Raw genomic sequence first — 18,299 nt, forward strand, 5'->3', positions numbered from 1 at the left:
CGCCGTTAATATGGTGGAGTATACTTACCATGGAGGGTGCCGGCCAGATTCCCTCAGTGCGATATCAGCATGAAGCCGGGACCTGCAGGCTACCACTACTTGGTAGAGGAACGGAGATGAGGGCAGAGCTGCTCTCATAGCCAGGAACCTGAGGAGGAGAAGGCACCGCTCCACGCTTGATCGGCTCCGCCACGACGGCAAGCGCTGCATCACGAGAGGGAGAGAAGTGAGGAACGTAAGATATGGGCGACCTCTCTCACGATCACCCCCTCCTCAGCAGGTATGTGCAGTTCTGAGTGCTGACCAACGCCGACGATACAACGACGATGATGAGATGGATGCGTGGCTGGGGACGACGACCGGGCGGCGGCGTGATCGCGGCGCGACGGAGCGATATGAGCGCCACGCCAAGGAAAGTCAAGGGGGCAAGACGAGAGCGAGGGGATGGAGACGCGGGTACGCCCTTCCTTCGGATCGCTTGCTGGGATTCGGGAATGAGCCGGTTGCCAACGATCGGCAATTGCGCGAGAATGCAAACAAAGAAGAAGGATGCGGCTAACGTAGTACCGTGTTCAGCGTCTGGGGCCTCTCCACCTCAGAAGCAAGCATCGTTGAGTCCCCTCGGATGGAAGATCTTGAGGATTTGGAGAGGCGGGGAGAAGAAGAAGCAGAAGATACCACCGCGCGCAAGGTGGTGCCCTGATGGACTCGGCCAGTTCCCAAAACGAAGGGTTCGGCGTCTACGTGGGTTGGAAGAAGGCTGAAAGGTTGTACTACACACGTTGCAGGGAAGCGCAGCCTGATCCGGCCGCCAAGATTCAGCAGGAGCTACGGGCGAGAGAAGGTCGGCCACAAAGGAAAGAGTGGCGCCCAGGACAAAGAAAGCCGATGATGAGGACATCGGCTTAGCTGCTATCATGGTCTTCATCCTTCAACGGAGTTTAGCGCTCCGAGTTAGGCAAGCTCTTGTCGCACTAGCCGAACTTGCGGCCACGGCCGGTCATCTTTGAAGCCAGCGAGAAGAAGCTACGAGGCATACGAAGGCCACCGTACTTGCGAGGATTACATCAATGGGCAACGCTGTCAACAAGATGTTGGTGGACACCGGGGCGGCGATTAACATTATGCCATACTCCATGCTACGTGGTTGGGACGCTCCAGCTCGGATACGATCAAGACCAATGTAACAACAAGCGATTTCAACGGCCAAGCATCGCGCACAGGGTGTTACCGAATGTAGGATCAACGTCAGTAGGAAGGAAAGCTGTCCTACGAAGCGTTCTTTATTGTCGACGACGAAAGCTCCTGTCTGTCCTACTGAGGAGAGATTGGATCACATGGCCATCCGTTGCATTCCAGTCCACGATGCCAGTGCCTAATACCGGTTGGGATGGAGGACGAAGTAAGTCGTCCACGCGAGATGATTCTGGCCGAGGGATTTCAACGCGGCTGGGATGGGCGTTTGGGAGACATCGAGGCCAAGAAGAGCCACTCTCGGGGCATCAAGTTGGAGCGGCTGCCGGCGCATCGACGTGACAAAGAGCGGGGGTCAAGGCTGGTTTTATCCACCGACTTTGGCCAGTGTATATTCAGAAGCAAACATCGATGGGCAGAACGTGGCGATGCTGGAATCCGGGTGGAAGTCGGCCCCAAGGATCTATGGAGAGACATTACAAAAACCTTCATCGAGCAAGCAACGTGGAGGCCGATTCCGGCCAATCGGCAAAATTATCCTCACCATCCGATACATTTGGAAGCGCCGGCCTAATGAACATGTGCAATAAAACCTTGGCTAATCACGAGAAGCCGTTTCAGCGATTTTCAGCGAGGTGGCTCGGGAACACTAATCAGATGAGCATGTGCGATACATGTGGAAGGATATTGGGGGCCGATAGAAAAATAAATAAAGTAAAAAATATATATATTTAGCATGATATGTAAGGACAAAGCGATGCCGGCCATCGACTCTAGCACAAATTTTATGGGATCTACCCGGTAGCATGTGCAAAAACACAAGGATCTCCGGCCCTGCAGTATCGGGAGGTTCTGCCAGTACATTGTGTGATCATGCGCTGTATCGACTTTCAATGGAGGAGGGGTGATCGGCTGCGGCGGCTCACGCATGATGGATTCTCTCGGACCTTGATCTAGCCGAGTCCATTTGTACGGAATGGCGTGCCCTCGTCTCTTGTTTCGCCTTGGGCGGAGACTCGGGGCAGCTGGCACAGTGGATGCTGGTTTTTGAAAGCCGATTGGGTGGCCATACGGCCTAGTCTGCAGCGCGATTTTCGTCAAGGGTGGTGATCGGCGGAACTCAAACTCATTGATCGAAAGGATGAAGGATAGATCATGAAGGCTTGATGCGCCGACATCGGCTTATTGAGCCTTGATCCAAGATTGCAGATCACCACCGTGGTCGAAGAGATGGAGGGCGGATTATGAGAGACGTGCGTATCGCCATCGGCTCACTTGAGAATCGGGCTTGTTTAGAAATCGGCAAAATCGAATTGGGGAAACTTTCTTCATTAATGAACGAGGACTTCTTACAAAAGAAAGAGCCGATTGCTCAAAGAAGGAAGAACAAAAGAGAGGGTCTATTGACCAATCTACTACTGCTAGGCCTACGTAGATCCTAATCTACGGGCCATCGGTACCCTCGTCGTCATCCTCGGAGCTCTCGTCGGCACTACGCCGATGGGCTTCATCATTGCTCTCGTGGCCCTCTACGGGGCTTCATCCCCTGTCTTCATCGTCGCTGTCGCATCGTCGTCCCACCACATGCGGAGAGGCGTTTCGCGGGGTAGCCCTCGAGGGAGTCGTCGTCGATCTTCCTCGCCATAACAGCCGGAGGAGGGCAGCCGTCCCGAGAGGGCTTGGGTCATCCTCGCTTTCGACTCCCGAGTTCCCCGTCGGCGGGCGGGAGATCTTCATCCCCGGTCAGGAGCGGTAGATCCTCGGACCCGGATGGAGGAGCGTCGTCTTCTGGTCCCAATATTACGGTGCGCGGATGTCCTGGGCGTCTCGCGGGGAGGAGGAAGACCCATAGAAGGCGGAAAAGGAAGAGAAGGGAGGGCGAAGACATGTGAGGTGGCACGGGAGGGTTTTGGGTGCTAATGCGAAGGGGATGAAGAAGCGGCCCGTTTAGAAGCAGTTCAAGCAAAGAGGATATGAGGGAGATTCAAAGCCACGGCGGAGTTCCGAGAAGTGGTACCCCATGAGAGAAAAATTTCGCGAGGCCACGTGGAGAAGTGGAAGGGCAAGGCATCATGATGAAGGATACACGGCGGTTTACGCTCTGCCACGACATGACCCGACGAAGGAAGGGCACATAATGATTTTGGAAATGTCATTTTCCAAAACCGGAGGCATGTGTTATCACGGAATTTGGCCGAGGTAGAGGAGGTGGACGCCGATCAAGAGATGGGCTTGAAGATTATATACGGAAAATCCCGTGAATCGGCCTTATATGCAAAGTTTGGGCTAGTTTGCAATAGTCCTTATAAATTACATAAGGAAGGACTTCTTGTGTTAAATAGGATTGGGTACCGTTGAAACACAGTGTGTGGTTGTAAAAAGTATATCCTAAAGAATTGATTGCATGAATAACGTGGACACCGATAGCATGTAATTTCCCATGAATTCGAATTCATCTTAGTTGCAAGATTTCCTCTAAACAGATTCTCACCCCAATTTATAAATAAAACCACACGACTGAACCGACAAAGGGATGAGGGAACCTTCTTTTCGACCATAGGTGACACCATGCCTTCTTAGGAAACCACCAGACATCGTCACTCCACACAAACCAAGATGACACCGGACATGGTTGTCCTTTTGATGTGGGCATTACCCTTCGGGTAACCAGCATTATGCTAGCTCCTATGGCCCAACCAGGGACCCATGAAGATCACCCACCGACCAAGGTGGGCCAATAGGTCGGTTCCAAAGAAGGAGATTCATCTGTTATCACCAGAATTTGACCGAGTCAGAGGTGGGCCGCGATCAAGATGGGTTTGAAGATTATATACAGAAGAAATACGTGAATCGGCCTTATATACAAAGTTTGGGCTAGTTTGCCCTTGTATCTGTAACATAGTAGGTTACGTGTCGGTTAGTTAGAGTTTGCCTCGTGCACGGTTGGGATTATTCCCACGTTAGAAAGTCTACGGACTATAAATATGTATCTAGGGTTTATGGAATAAACAACAACCAACGTTCAACACAACCAATCTCGGCGCATCGCCAACTCCTTCGTCTCGAGGGTTTCTTCCGGTAAGCACCATGCTGCCTAGATCGCATCTTGCGATCTAGGCAGCACTGGCTTTATTTACGTTGTTCATGCGTTGCTCGTGCTTGAAGCCTTTTTGATGGCGAGCAACGTAGTTATCTTAGATGTGTTAGGGTTAGCATTGTTCTTCGTATCATATGCTTGTCGTAGTGCAACCCTTATACATCTAGCCGCCCTACACCTATCTTAGGTGTAGGGGCGGCACCCGCTTGATCATTGTTTAGTAGATCCGATCCGTTACGGTTGCTCCTTGTTCTTCAAGGATTAGTTTAATATCCGCAATAGTTAGGCCTTACAAAGGGTTGGAGGATCCGGCGGCGTGTAGGGTGTAGTTTGCTAGCCCTAGACGGGATGTTCCGGGGATCAACCTCGTGTTGGTTTTAGGCCTGTCTAGGATCGGCTTACGATCACCGTACGCGAGCGCGAGGCCCAATCGTGAGTAGGATGATCCGATTATGCGGTGAAAACCCTAAATCGTCGTAGATCGCATTAGCTTTATCTTGATCAAGCATGACCACCATATATTCGGACACCTTGTACGAATCATGGGTGGATCGGCTCTTTGAGCCGATTCACGGGATAACTCGAGAGCCGATCGAGGCTCGTATTTAATGTTTACGTGTATGCCATGCGAGGAAACTAAGCGAGGCATCATCCAACACCTTCCCGACCAGGTATAGGTCGAGGTGGCACGCCCTTGTGACAGCATCGGACGTGTGACCAGAAGGCTTTGCGGGCCGTCGCTCTGAGGGACCAGGGCCAGCCGCAGCCCTGAGTTGTTCCCGGCTCTACGGTGTTGCCAGTCGCTGCCCGCCGGTGGGTTTCTGACCGCAACATCATCCGAAGAAGGATTGTTTACAAACAATGCAAGAAGACGTTAAACAAGTAAAGATTAGAAGTAGAACTCTTTGTAACCTAGTCGAACCCGGACAGAACTCTCGAGACTTGGCCTGCAATATAAGGATCAGGAGAGGGTCTGCCGAAGGACACAACCACAACAGATAGATTCATCGCAAGTCTAGAGCTAGGACCTTTAGAACCTTAGCCTCTGGACGAGATCATAACCTAAGCTTTCGGCTACCCCATTCTAATCCGATATATTCGATAATCAAGAAGACAAGCAGGAAGCAAGGGGTTTTACCTCGTCGAGGGCCCTGAACCTGGGTAAATCTCTCTCCCTGTCATTTTGGTATCTGATATCCCGTGTCAGCCTGCAGGATTTCGTCAACCATAAGCCCCTAAAGGTGGGCATTGCCGAGGAGCACCCTCGTCACCTTTTGTTTTTCTCTGGGTCGTGGAGCACCCATCTCATCAACAGAAAACTAGGGCCGGGAACAGTGACCATACAATAAAAGACAAATCTAGGATCACCCAAACTACAACTGCTTCAGAAATTTACCTATATACTAACATCGTCGGTTCTTCCTCTAACAATAATCAAAGTGACCAATTCTCTCATCTGAATTAGCCGCGTTGGTACCAACTCCACATAGAAATCCGCCACGATGCATTTCAACCATGATAGACGTCATACGCGCCCATATTGCACACAAATTTCTTGAAACCCCTAAAACCTTCAAAGAAAATCGATTGTCCAACTGAACTACCAAATTATTTATACAAATACAGCATGATAGGAATAAAACTAACACAAATTCTCATGATGATGCAGAAATCGAGCTCCTAATCTACCAACTCACCTCCCTGGATTCAACAAATCATCATCTTATCTTGAACCAGAAGAAGTCACCAGAGATCCCGTCGTCGTGGATCCACTAGGATCATAGATGTACCACTCACCATCTGTCTTAGACCACTGCCATCGCCCCCAGCGTGGTCGCATTCATCCACCCTACGACGATCGGTTGCATGCTCCTCTCTTTGTTTCTTACTAGATCATGATAGCGCACGCGTTGCCGTGCCCGTCCATTTTCAAACTAAACTATAGAAATTTCCAAAAATATGTTGATGTTGGAAAGTAACCAAAGGGAGTAATTTTAATCTGTTCGCCGGAGAAGGCATCTAGCAATGTGAAGTATATGGGCTTCGCCGGTGATAGTTGAGTAATTCATCCAGCTTATTGTGTCGTATTGCATCATATTTATGAGTACATTGCTGGAATGGAAGGCAAGTCTAGTTGAATATTTTCTGTTACTTCTCAATGTACACAATTCTAGGCTACTATCATTTATTTTAGTCATACAAATCGAACTGTTTGTTATAGTACCATACGAGGCTCGGTTCCATTGAAATTGGTTTGATAGATTGCTACCAGTCCAGATATTGCCAGTATGATGTGGTATAGGCCCGAATATATTTGCTAGGAGAAATTTAGCAATTTGTTTGAACATTTTAGATTGTTAATTCCACAACAGTTTTCCTTCGGCTGTTTGTACATGAAGGTTGGCGTCAATATCTCTATTCTGTTTATTCGACCATGGGCCCATCTCAAGAAAATAACAGGAGAAATAAATTTGAACCCAAGATATCCGATACTTTGAACACATATAATGCCAGTGGCTTATTGCCGCTGACCACAAATTTGGTTTAATAAACATTGTGATACAGTGTAAACAAAGTCAGACAGAATCATGTGGCCTTTATCTGCTTTCTCATTCTCCCTAGACTTTATCTGTTTTCCTTGAGTTATGAAGGTCGGATACTAACGTTTTTAGGTTTGCTGAACCTGCAAGACAGTTACCTGAAGCTTTAAAAAAAACTCGCTTAATCAACATAAACCACAACTAAACCAGTAAACACATAATTCACCTTCTGAGCTACAGGCACAATATCACTTTGGGTGCCCCTAGCAGGAATGATGCGCTGGAACTCCTGCAATACATGCAAGGCAGAACGAGCAATGGGTGAAATCACATGACGGCGGATGGGGAATTTACAAAGCTAAATAAGAAGAGATCTTCGAACAGAACTCATCTCTTCTTGTTTCTATATTATTTTTTATTAGCCAGAGGAAATGGAGCACAGTAACTACTGATATGGATCTTCCCACTGTTATTGATATAGGCAGATCATATGCTCCAACAATAACATAAATCATAGTATAACTCTCGCGAAAGAACCAAAATCTGAATGACTCCATACAAAATTTGATTTTAGAGCCAGGGAATGATTGCAGCCTCAGACATGTGTTCTTGTGTCCTTCTAGAGCTTGTACTTTCAGGTTCCCCATTCTCCAAAATAGGCTATATTTTTGATTCTTCAACTAATTTCAGATGATTTGGTACAGGAAGAGATGAAGGTAACTGTACCAAGAGCATATTTGGTGCCCGGCCAATGCATAGCAACCAAATCAAGAGAGCAACTGTTGCTGCTTAAGATTTTAACATGTTAAAGCAGTCAAATGCCAGATTGCATACCAAAGTATACACTTGAATTTTTTATTGCAAGTAATTTAGCTCTAAAGCATAGGAGCAGCACTGAAAATCATATACACACCATTAATACAATCTCTTCTGGTTAATTAACTGTCCTGATCTCTGCTGGCACATGACTCTCCAAACTTCTCTTCATCAAGAATTTAAGAGGAAATTATGGATCAGAAATATAGGAGAGACATAAGGGGTGGTTAAAGAAAAAACATCTTGCAACATAAGACTGGAAGGGCCAACAACATAATAGGATCTCTAGAGCAGGTCCTCCTAAGCATAAGAGCAGGATAGTCGCTATAGGTATAGTCTAGTATAATTACGGAAATGAATATGAATAATGCCCGCAAAGTAAGACATTACAACCAGTACCAAAGGTACAATACTCCCACATGGTGCAGATATATATACTTAGACAACCATACTACAGCGAGCGTTTGATTAAAATTCATTCTATTGTGAGCGATTTTATTAAAATTCATGTGTGTGCATGCATGCTCTGAATGCTTCTTTGGACGAGCAAAGAAAGGAGGGCAAATTGCTACTACTATTGAACTTGTGTCATGACAGAGAGTGGCCCATAAAAGGAACACTGCAATCAGTTATCTTAGCGACGCTCCGGTGAATAGTATGTGGATGAACTCATGAATAGGTTGGTGTTGAAAGGTAAGATTCAGGACAATCATTAATTTCTTCATCGATTGTGGATCGTTGTTACTAACCTGCAGTGCATCTGATGGTATATTTGTTGGGAGGTGGAAAACCATATGGATAACCCCTGAAGCTGTGAATGTGGGCCAAACTTAAGGAATGGAACACAATCAACCAGTTCCTTCTACAGGATACAAAGTACCGATGCATGCCTAGCTTACACTTGATATCTCCACTCACCAGTAGATGAACATAATCTTTTGGTACATTTGACGCTGAACATCTGAATATTGAAGGAAAAAAGAGGGTGTTAAAGATGCAAATATAACAACATGTACTGTTGAAGAAGCATCACATGTCTCTTGATTTTTTAAAGACAAACAAAATTGCAGTGCCAAACAACACATAATAAGTGCAAACTATTTACATTATGCAATTTTAACAAAATCATACTTAACCATTTAGTACGCTCCCCACTGCCCCTTGTGCAGGCAAGAAAAGGCAACCATTACAAATGACTCACTTATTCAAGGTGCAAGACTTAAGCTACCTCAGAGGAAATATAACTTAACCAAGCAAGACTAATATGTTTCATCCTTGAAGAAATAATTAAAAAAATATCCATTTTCATATGAGCAAAAGCTATCCGTGCTCAATAAACATCAGTGCATAGACCGACCACCCTGAAAATATTGACAGAGATTACAAATTTGCCTGCCAGGCAAAAATATAGATTACCTGACGAACTGCAGATGCTGTACTGCTCCTCATTGATGTCTATTGAGAACGATAGATCTGAACTAAAATAACTCTGTAAGAAGGGAATGGTAGATCTGAATTAATTAGAGAAATGGTTCAGAATAATACATGCACATTATATCATCCTACCGAGGTAGCAGGCATCGCCAATATATAATAAATGGATAATCAAATAAGGTGGACTACCTTCAGTACTATGTGCCTAATTGCCGGAAGAAGTAAATTCCTGAATAAATTAAATATCAAAATTTAATGACAGATGAATGAAGAATGAAGTAAAGACAACATACACATATTAAGAGATGAACATGTAGTTTCAACAAAAGAATGAAAGTATACCTACTCTGCAGGAGTAGCAAAAGTTCAATAACAACACCTCATTTGCATCTGAAGTAGAGCCCATTCTCTTCCTTGCCATACCAGCAAAACATCATCTAATCCAAGTTCTTTGTCAATCTAAGAACTGATTTGCTTTTACTTGCCAGCAAAATCACTACAACTGAAGCCAGTCACCTAAACATTGACAAAACAAGTCAGCAATCTGGATTGGAAGGCGTCTCCTTCAAGTGGTGGAATATGAATAATCCTGATCGGAAGGTAACCTTCACTTATATCAACCACAACCCACCGGGGAAAATCAGAAGCCTGCCGCTAGGCATGCGAAATGATTAGTGCACCAGTCCAGCAGCCATAGTCGCAAATTAAGGTTACCCAGTTGCTGTGAGCAATCCCTGAATAAAAAACCGCAGAGAAATGAGTGCGATAATCCCTGAAACATATAACAGTAGTCATTTGGCTACCTAATGTTAGCATTGATGAAATTACAAGAAAGAAGCATGATGGTAGGCAAGGAGAAAACAAACCCTAAGCAAGCAGCATCTCTGATAAACTATGGGAGGTCGAAGGGAAAGAAGATTTCTCGCTCCACATATTTATCGAGAGTAGATAACTGACAATGACACTCAAATTAATCATCATAATTACCGGAAGAGTGGGTAACAATAATCACAGGAATGAGTGAGTCAAAATTACCACCATCATTAGGGCGTTGGCAGTTTCAGCTTTGCACATGGTCATTACGACGCCACCCAGTTGAAGGGGAGGAGAGGCGTTACTCCGATAATGGGTCGGGTACACCAGCGGTTCGACGAATCGTAGGCCCACATGGACGGAGCCTACTCCACAGCCTCCTCGTCATACATACATCGCCGGCGCCGGCGCCGGAGAAGAAACAAAAAAAAAGTGCTCAATCTATTCTAAATCCGGCTGAAATATAAGGAAAATAGAAAGATGCAGGCGTTCGTACCCTGCCAGCGCTGTTTCTTCGTGGGTGGGAGTCAACTCGCCGGTTTTCGGTTCTTCTGTGCCCTTCCCGTCGGCGGCGCAGGTGCAGGAGCAATGACAGCGTGGGCAAAATGGAGAAGCAAAAAAACATAATGAGGCCTTGCGTTACGTGATCATTAAAACTGTGTAAAGCCCGATCCCCTAAGTCCATATAAGCATTTTGTAGCCCAATAAACAAGGTGAGGCATAGCTCGTTTTCTGGAGTAGCAGCCCAGCAACGAACGCGGGCCTATTTGAGGCGATCCAACAATGTAAAACTGTAGTGACGGACACTTCAAAACTACTAAGCAAATGTAGGCCATTAGATGTCCAGATCGGATGGCTTAGAACGTTAAATTGCTGTGGAGGCTCCTAGCTAGTTCCATCTTACTGTTACTTAATGTGAATTGAAGGGTCAAGGATCGATTCAATGGAATATCAACCATGTAAGCATCCTTTATGCAAAGCAATACCCATGCACGTTGTCCCCTAGGTCCACTCAGCACGCCACTTCACCAGAAAAAACGCTTGAGGGGCGTATTGTGACCAGACCACTTATAAACACAAGTTAATTGACGACTTCATCACACTTTTGAGGTTCAGTGACCAGTTCACTCGTCTCACATAAGTTCGTAGATCAACGGTGTGCCTTTATCTTGTTTTCTACTGAAATAAGAATTTATTTATGGCCAGGAAGAAATTAGTTCTGAGCTTATCTGTAAATAAAAAGTGTGCTCCTTAAATTCTTGTTGTGAAGTGCAGATGCATTCAGTACAACACTGATAAGAAGACGTGAGACGTGATCATACGGCTTTTGCCTTCTAACAGATCCTGTAATACATCTAAAAAAAGATTTTGTAACACAAATTGTTTAAGCTCTAAATTTCTAATGATGGCTAATGTAAGATTTTTTTTTTACTCCGAGCAGTGGGGTGTACCTCAAGATGTTTGCAGTGGCATCTTTGAGAACTTGGAATGTAGAAACACCGCAGTACCCCGCATGCAAGGCCGTATGAATTCCCCGTATATGTATTTATCGTTGCTGGATTGTCTCGATGTAAAGAAGCAAATATTATCTACACGTCAAATCCAGCAATGAGACTGGTAGATCAGGATCTCCACGTGGGTTTATTATACAGTCAGTTGACAGAAAAAGATATACAAGCCAAGAGCAACGGAACAATAGCGGAAGCTGGAAATAAAAAGGACGAACAAACGAAAGAGTAGAACCATTAGTAAGGTACAAAATGCTGCTATTTGGCATACATATATAAATTTCACAACATTCAAACATGGGATAACTGAGTGCACAACAGAGAACCTGTCATTCATCTGATAACAAACATCTACTAGCTGATAGCACTCTTCTTTAATCACCATCATACTCAATCCCCTCAGCTGCCATATACTCCCACTTGAAGCAATTTGGACCGAGAAGAAGACTCTGGGGAATGTCCAAAGTAGACCAGGTTACCTTCACCTCTATAGTGGCCAGCCCAAGTTTGAGAACGGAGACACGGTTTCCATGCTTTTGAACAGGGAAGGTACAGGAATTCTGAACAATACGACGATCCGAGCCACCAGTCTCACTGAGTATCAACGATACAAGCAAATGGCCTCCCTTCACCACAGCGACCACAATCCTGCTTAGCTCGGATGCCTCGGCGGTGACCATTCCGTCAAACAGATCAAACTGCCCACTCAACTGCGAAGTGTAAAATGCTGCCGCTTTCAGTCTTAACCCGTTGTCCCGCGGCGCCAGCTCTGATATCCCGACCTGCACGGTGGCCTCAGCCGCGCTGTCCAGAAGCGCATAGGTTATGTCCACAGCTCCACAATCACAATCGATCCGTCTTCTGTTTGATGTAGCATTCCTCGATGTTCTGTGGCTGAAGGAGGCAACACAGTCGATGAGCTGTAAATCGTCTTCAACTTCTCCTCCTTTCTTGATCTTCATGTCGAACTCGATTAGCACATGAGCCTCCATTCTGATGCCTCTTTTAGGGCCATTCATCTGTATAAACCCATCATGCCCCACGACAAAAGGATCGTCCCTTGGGCGGTTGAAGATGTAATTACGCATAGGGTTCAACAGATCCCTGACAGCCACGTATCCATACAACTCAACTGGGCTACCAACATGCGAACAAGTGGTAGCTAGCCTCAAGTAGAATATCTGCATCATGGTCCGAAATTCATGAGTCCGGCAAACAACCCTGTCGTCAGGCATGCAGGAGGTTGATGGCTCTGTCATCATCATTGGCTCCAGACAAGCTGATTGAGAACCATGCATTAGGAATTGCACATACAGTAGATTAATTATAAAACTTATTAACCTCCAACTTCCGAATGTATAGATTGATACGAGCAAGAGCTATCTCAGAAAAGATAAAGTGGAAACAAAATAGATATTGTCGAACCTTTGGGGCGTGTTTGTTTCATGGAAATGGAACTGTTCAAGCATTGTGTGCATTGAATATCTAGTGTAGTTCCAAAAGATGTTCAGATACAGTTTATGCAAACATTGTTGTCCATCATGTGCTAGGTTTTTAAGATAAGCATTAGACTGCTCATAGTGGGAGTAACATAGCTAGTAACATCACACATCTTAAGGTATTTTGGTGACATGGCATGTCAATAAATGAAGAAAGAGAGTGAGGTGGTAACTAGCTATGTTACCATAACATCACACACCCCAAGACAAGATGAATCTATAACATAATAAATGATACAATGCATGATACCACATAGTACCTCCGTTTCAAGGAATAAGGCGCACACGTATTTCAAGATAAACTTTGACCATAAAAATTGAGCAACAAAATCTTGATTATATTATATGTAATTAGTGTCGTTGGATTCGTATTGAAAAGAACTTTTTAATGATACTAATTTCATACAAACAATGTTTATCTATTTAAAGTAACTTTTGGTCAAACAAAAAGCACGTAAAACGAGGGCGCCTTATTCCTTGAAACGGAGGTAGTATAAGTTATTACCCACTATGAAGGTGGTAACCTAGACTAGTAACATGGCATATGTTACTAGTCTAAATTACTCCCCACTATGACCAGTCTTACACTGTTGTTGACGATCATGTGCTAGGTTTTTAAGATAAGCACTGTTTGAAAATAGTCGGTCATGATTGATTAAAATGGGCTTGGAACTGGTACATCCTCCTACAGTCCTACTCATCCAAAATGGAAATCCTTATTTAATAATAACCAAGTGAAACAAACATCAGAAATACTCCATCCGTCTCACAGTATAAAACGTTTCGACGAACTAAAAGGACAAAGGAGTACAGTCCAATAAAACATGATGATCAATGGATCTTGTGCATTTAACGTGCCTGTAATAAACATAAAACGAGTGTTTACATGCTCATTAACCATTTATTGAAATCATATAGCATCCCTAATTTTGATCAACATGTGGGGTGCATTTAAATGGTTTTGTTAATAAATAAATAAAAAGTGCTTGCAAAATTGCAAATGATCATTACGCATTTTCTAAATCATACAACACCCCTACTTTAACAGTACAAAAGAGGTGCTTTTATTATTTCAAAGATCCAGGGTTTTGTAAGGTTTACTTTCTGTATGTCCTCGTCCTCAAGTGAAGCTGTGGTGGTATTGTAGTGTAAAATGAATACTTTTGGTGAATACCGGACCTATAGTGTTAGGGCGAAATCAGTAACGGAATTGGGAGCCAATCTCCTACGTTGAAAAAAAAGGATTTCAGCAAAATCACAAATCAACTATATGAAGTTATGAACAAAGCTAAGATTGATAATAGAGCCATTCAACAATTAAGATGGAAAGAATTCCATACTCTCGTTTGTGTCATGGAGACGATAAACTTTAGCATAATAACCGTTGCTTCTGTAGATAGAGCCATCAACATGCCTCAGATGGCGAAGGAGCTTGGCACGTCTCACGCCATCGAGCGGACGCCCGTCGTCGCCCAACGGCACCCTGCTCCGTGGAGCCGCCGCCGCCGACGAGACGGCCTGTGCGCCGCCGCTCTCGATCTTTCTTCTCTTCTCCTCGATTGAGGTTTCGTCGGCAAGGGTTACTCTGCCGTGAGGAGCCTTGGACGATGCGACGGCTCGTGCGATGCCGCTCTCCATCCCTGGTCTTCTCTTCTCTTCGATTGGTTAGGGTTTGCATGCGTGTTTGACTTTTTTTTATTATTATCCCGTGCCCGGGACCGCGAGATCCTGTTTTCGCTCCCAAAGCTACATGTAGCTCGTTTTTGGAGAAATTCAAAAATAATATTTAAATTTTTTAAAATATCGAAAGAAAAATTCTTGATGTAGTTAGTAATAAAAATCAACCCGAAATTCGATGAATTTTGTTCTTCGCAAAAAAGACAAATATGTGGATATGGGTGTGATGAACAATGCATATTTTAAATAGTTGGAAATTTGTCATTTTTGCGTAGCCAAGAATACAATGACTTTTTAATCGAGATTCTTCACAGTGCTAGAGTTCAACACTGTATGCACCTATAATTTTGTTTCCAATTTTTTCTAAAACTTACAAATGCTATTTTCAAAATTTTCAAAAAAAAGGCTACCATGAAGCTCGGGCTCCATTTGTGTTTTCTGGTCATGTGAAGCACTATTATGCTGTTCAACAGTTCATTAGTTATGAACAAAACACTAAGGCTAAGGCTATCTTTGGTAGCAAATTATTTTTGAAGTATTTTACCAATACTACAGTTTCTCAAAATACCACAGTTTCAAATAATTTGATGTAAGGGAACCCAAAATTTCCTCCTAGGCCGCTCACGTGAGGCGGCTCTGGAGGACCCCGTGAACCCTAGAAAAAATCATCGACGGATCTCCTCTCCCTGACTGTTGTTGCCGACAATGGCGGTGGTGGCCATGTCCGGCCATCGAAGGTCGTGGGTTGGAGTAGCGCGCCCTGACGGCCTCCTTTCGCGCCGCATGTGCAGAAACGCATAGGTTATGTCCCCCCCCTCGCTCCACAACCACCATCAAGTCGTCTTCTGTTTGTCGTACCATGCCTTGAGGTTCTGTGGCTGAAGGAGGCGACACAATCGATGAATTGCAATTGGTCTTCTACTTCTCCTTTTTTGATCTTCATGTCAAACTCGATTAGCACATGAGCCCCAACTCTGATGCCTCTCTTGGGGCCAGTGATATGTATAAAGCCATCATGCCCCACGACAAAAGGATCATCCCTTGGGCGGTTGAAGATGTAATTACGCATAGGGTTCAGAATATCCCTCACCGCCACGTATCCATACAACTCAACTGGGCCACCAACATACGCACGAGTGTAAGCTAGCCTCAAGTAGAAATGTAGAATATATGCATCATGGTTCGGAATTCATGACTTCAACAAACCATCCTGTCGTTAGGCATGCAAGAGGTTGATGGCTCGGTCATCATCATTTGCGCGAGGCAAGCTGATGGATTGACAAGCATTAGGAATTATACATGGAGTAGATTATAAAACTTATTAACCTCCAACTTTCAATTGAAAGGAAACAAAAGGAGCAAGAGAGGTTACATGGATTGATAGAAGCAAGGTTAAAAAGTGGAGCATATGATGATATGACACGTATGGTGTGGTAAGCTATCTCAGAAAACAAGTGGAAACAAAATACGGATCGAGTAGATTTTTTTTTGATGGTCTTGAGTACCATTCGGTCCTTTTTAATTGACTCAGACCGTTGGAGCGTGTTTCTTTGATGAATATGGAACTGTTCAAGCATTGTGCACTGAATATGTATTGTAGTTGCAAAACCTGTTCAACTATAAGTACAATGTTTGGAAACAGTGGGCCGTGCTTGGTTTAGCTGGGCTAGCTTGGAACTAAGCGGCGGCGTCCTGCAGCTGGCTGCCGGCGACGTCGATGACGAAGCGGTACCTCACGTCGTTCATCTCGAGCCGCTCGACCGCCGTGTTGACGTAGTCCATCTTGACGACCTCAACGTCTGCGGTGATGTCGTGCTTCCCCGCGAAGTCCAGCATGGCCTGGCAGTCAGCGACGCTGCCGGCGCCGTTCCCGGCCAGGCGCTTGCCGCCCGAGATGATGGCGAAGGCCGGCAGCTCCAGCGGCGTGCTCGGCGCGCCCACCACCACCATCTGCCCCATCGGCTTCAGCAGCTCCAGCAGCGGCACGATCGGGTGCCCCGCCGACGCCGTATCAATGATGCCATCCATCGTGCCCGCCGCCGCCTGCACCCAAGAACGTCTCTCGCGTGTCAATGGCAAGAGGTAATCTTATATTCTTATGTCGTACGCAGCGTCAGTCAATGGAGAGAAGCAAATTAGCCGTGACCTTCATTTGCTCGGGGTCCTGGCTGACCAGGAAGGCGTCGGCGCCGAGGCGCTCGAGCGCCTCCTCGCGCTTCCTCGGCGACGAGCTGATGACGGTGACGGTCATCCCGAACGCCTTGCCGAACTTGACGGCCACGTGGCCGAGGCCCCCGAGGCCGACGACGCCGAGGTGCTTCCCGGGAGCGTTGAGTCCGTACATCACCATGGGGCTCAGGGGCTGTACACGGCGAGACCAGCGCAGAGCAGCGGCGCCGCCCCGGCCAGCGGCAGGGTCTCCGGGACGCGGAGGACGTAGTCCTGGTTGACGACGAGGACGTCGGAGAAGCCGCCCTGGGTGGTGGCGCCGTCGCGGTCCACGCCATTGGATGTGAGCACCAGGGTGGGGCAGTAGTTCTCGTACCCCTTGCTGCAGCTGTCGCACGTGCGGCAGGAGTCGCGGAAGTACCCCACGCAAACCGTCTCGCCGGCCTTGAAGTTCTTGACGCCGCTGCCGACGTTGGTGACGACGCCCACGATCTCATGCCTGCGCCGACCAGCAAGTAACAGAGAGACCGTAAGAATCCACCATGCACGGTTTGTTGAAATCTGAAGGCAATTTTGTCTGTGGATCGATGCTTGTTTATCTGGTTGGTACTCACCCGGGGACGATGGGGTACAGGGCGTTGCCCCATTCGTTCTTGATGACGTGCAGGTCGCCGTGGCAGATCCCGCAGAAGAGCACCTTGATCGTCACATCGTCGACCTTCTGATGGCTGTCGTGCATCATGTACATATACTGGAATTCATCAGTAGATGGGTGCTAGAAACAAATGCGACATGCATGGTAGGGGCTGGACTGGATAGGGAAAGACCTTCTTGAGAAGCTGTAGGGGGAGAGGTGACCGGAGGCGTCTCTGGCGGCCCAACCGAGCGCAGGCAAGCCTTCCGCCATTGATAACTCCTTGTTCTCCTTCTTCACTCCTAGTAGCTAATTTGATTTCAGAAAGTAGGGCGAAGATGTGCATAAATAAACAGCTAAACGACGTGACCTGGACGTCAGATGGCACGCATCCAAGGTGTGCCAAAGTCAGCTATACTACGTATCTCACTATCTCCATTATCCAATCCACACTTCAGCTACGACGACATCAAACACATCTGTACTCAAATTAATTCCCCACGCCGCTTTCTTCTCTCTGAACTGCAAATCAGTACGCATCCAAGGCGTGCCAAAGTCAGCTACTAGGTATCTCACCATCTCCATTATCCAATCCACTCTCCAGCTACGACGGCCATTCTTGTCGAAGAGATTGTGCAGTTGGGCCAATCTTGTTGCTGGACGGCCTCTTTTTTATGAATACCCACATAGCAGCCGGGGCCGACCAACCGCGAAGGAATGGGTAACAAGAACTGGGTAATCAAGGTATTGTTACTCAAATGTTACAATCAAAGTTTTGTCCTGAAATACACATAGAAATAACAGGGTATGGGTACGGGTGGAGCCATCCCATACACATACCCATCGACTTTAGTCTTACCCCCACCCGTAATCATACCCATCAACGGGTATAAATTTATTTCAAACCCATCACCTGTT

General features: G+C 46.0%; 1 protein-coding gene, 2 long non-coding RNA genes and 1 pseudogene across 8 annotated transcripts; all 4 read right to left on the bottom strand.

Moving 5' to 3' along the window:
• Positions 1-6,796: 6,796 nt before the first annotated feature.
• LOC124653471 lies at positions 6,797-9,740 on the bottom strand. 5 transcript variants are annotated; one of them, XR_006987907.1, is made up of 8 exons: positions 9,713-9,740; positions 9,424-9,597; positions 9,271-9,310; positions 9,064-9,136; positions 8,397-8,608; positions 7,745-7,808; positions 7,058-7,120; positions 6,797-6,974 (listed from the first exon to the last, which is right to left on the bottom strand). It is a non-coding gene; the product is annotated as an uncharacterized LOC124653471 (long non-coding RNA). The 5 variants fall into 5 exon arrangements; XR_006987904.1 differs by having other exon boundaries at positions 7,558-7,808; XR_006987906.1 differs by having other exon boundaries at positions 7,558-7,813.
• A 3-nt stretch (positions 9,741-9,743) lies between these two features.
• Positions 9,744-10,494, bottom strand: LOC124653473. Of its 2 annotated transcripts, none has more exons than XR_006987910.1 (3): positions 10,120-10,494; positions 9,948-10,033; positions 9,744-9,815 (listed from the first exon to the last, which is right to left on the bottom strand). It is a non-coding gene; the product is annotated as an uncharacterized LOC124653473 (long non-coding RNA). The 2 variants fall into 2 exon arrangements; XR_006987909.1 differs by having other exon boundaries at positions 10,117-10,494.
• A 1,282-nt stretch (positions 10,495-11,776) lies between these two features.
• On the bottom strand, positions 11,777-14,539 carry LOC124656609. The gene is made up of 2 exons (XM_047195321.1): positions 14,242-14,539; positions 11,777-12,681 (listed from the first exon to the last, which is right to left on the bottom strand). The coding sequence occupies exons 1-2, from the start codon at positions 14,537-14,539 to the stop codon at positions 11,777-11,779; spliced, it is 1,203 nt and encodes a 400-aa protein (XP_047051277.1).
• Positions 14,540-16,255: 1,716 nt separating this feature from the next.
• Positions 16,256-17,654, bottom strand: LOC124655147 (annotated as a pseudogene).
• Between the last annotated feature and the right edge of the window lie 645 nt (positions 17,655-18,299).

Source organism: Lolium rigidum, chromosome 5 (genome assembly GCF_022539505.1).
Source record: "Lolium rigidum isolate FL_2022 chromosome 5, APGP_CSIRO_Lrig_0.1, whole genome shotgun sequence".
NCBI classification, from domain to species: Eukaryota; Viridiplantae; Streptophyta; class Magnoliopsida; order Poales; family Poaceae; genus Lolium; species Lolium rigidum.

Coding starts and splice junctions, on each gene's coding strand:
- LOC124656609 (XM_047195321.1), bottom strand. CDS start 14,539: ATGGAGAGCGGCATCGCACGAGCCGTCGCATCGTCCAAGGCTCCTCAC. Junction 12,682..14,241: donor TCTCCATGACACAAACGAGA/GTATGGAATTCT, acceptor GTTCTCAATCAG/CTTGTCTGGAGCCAATGATG.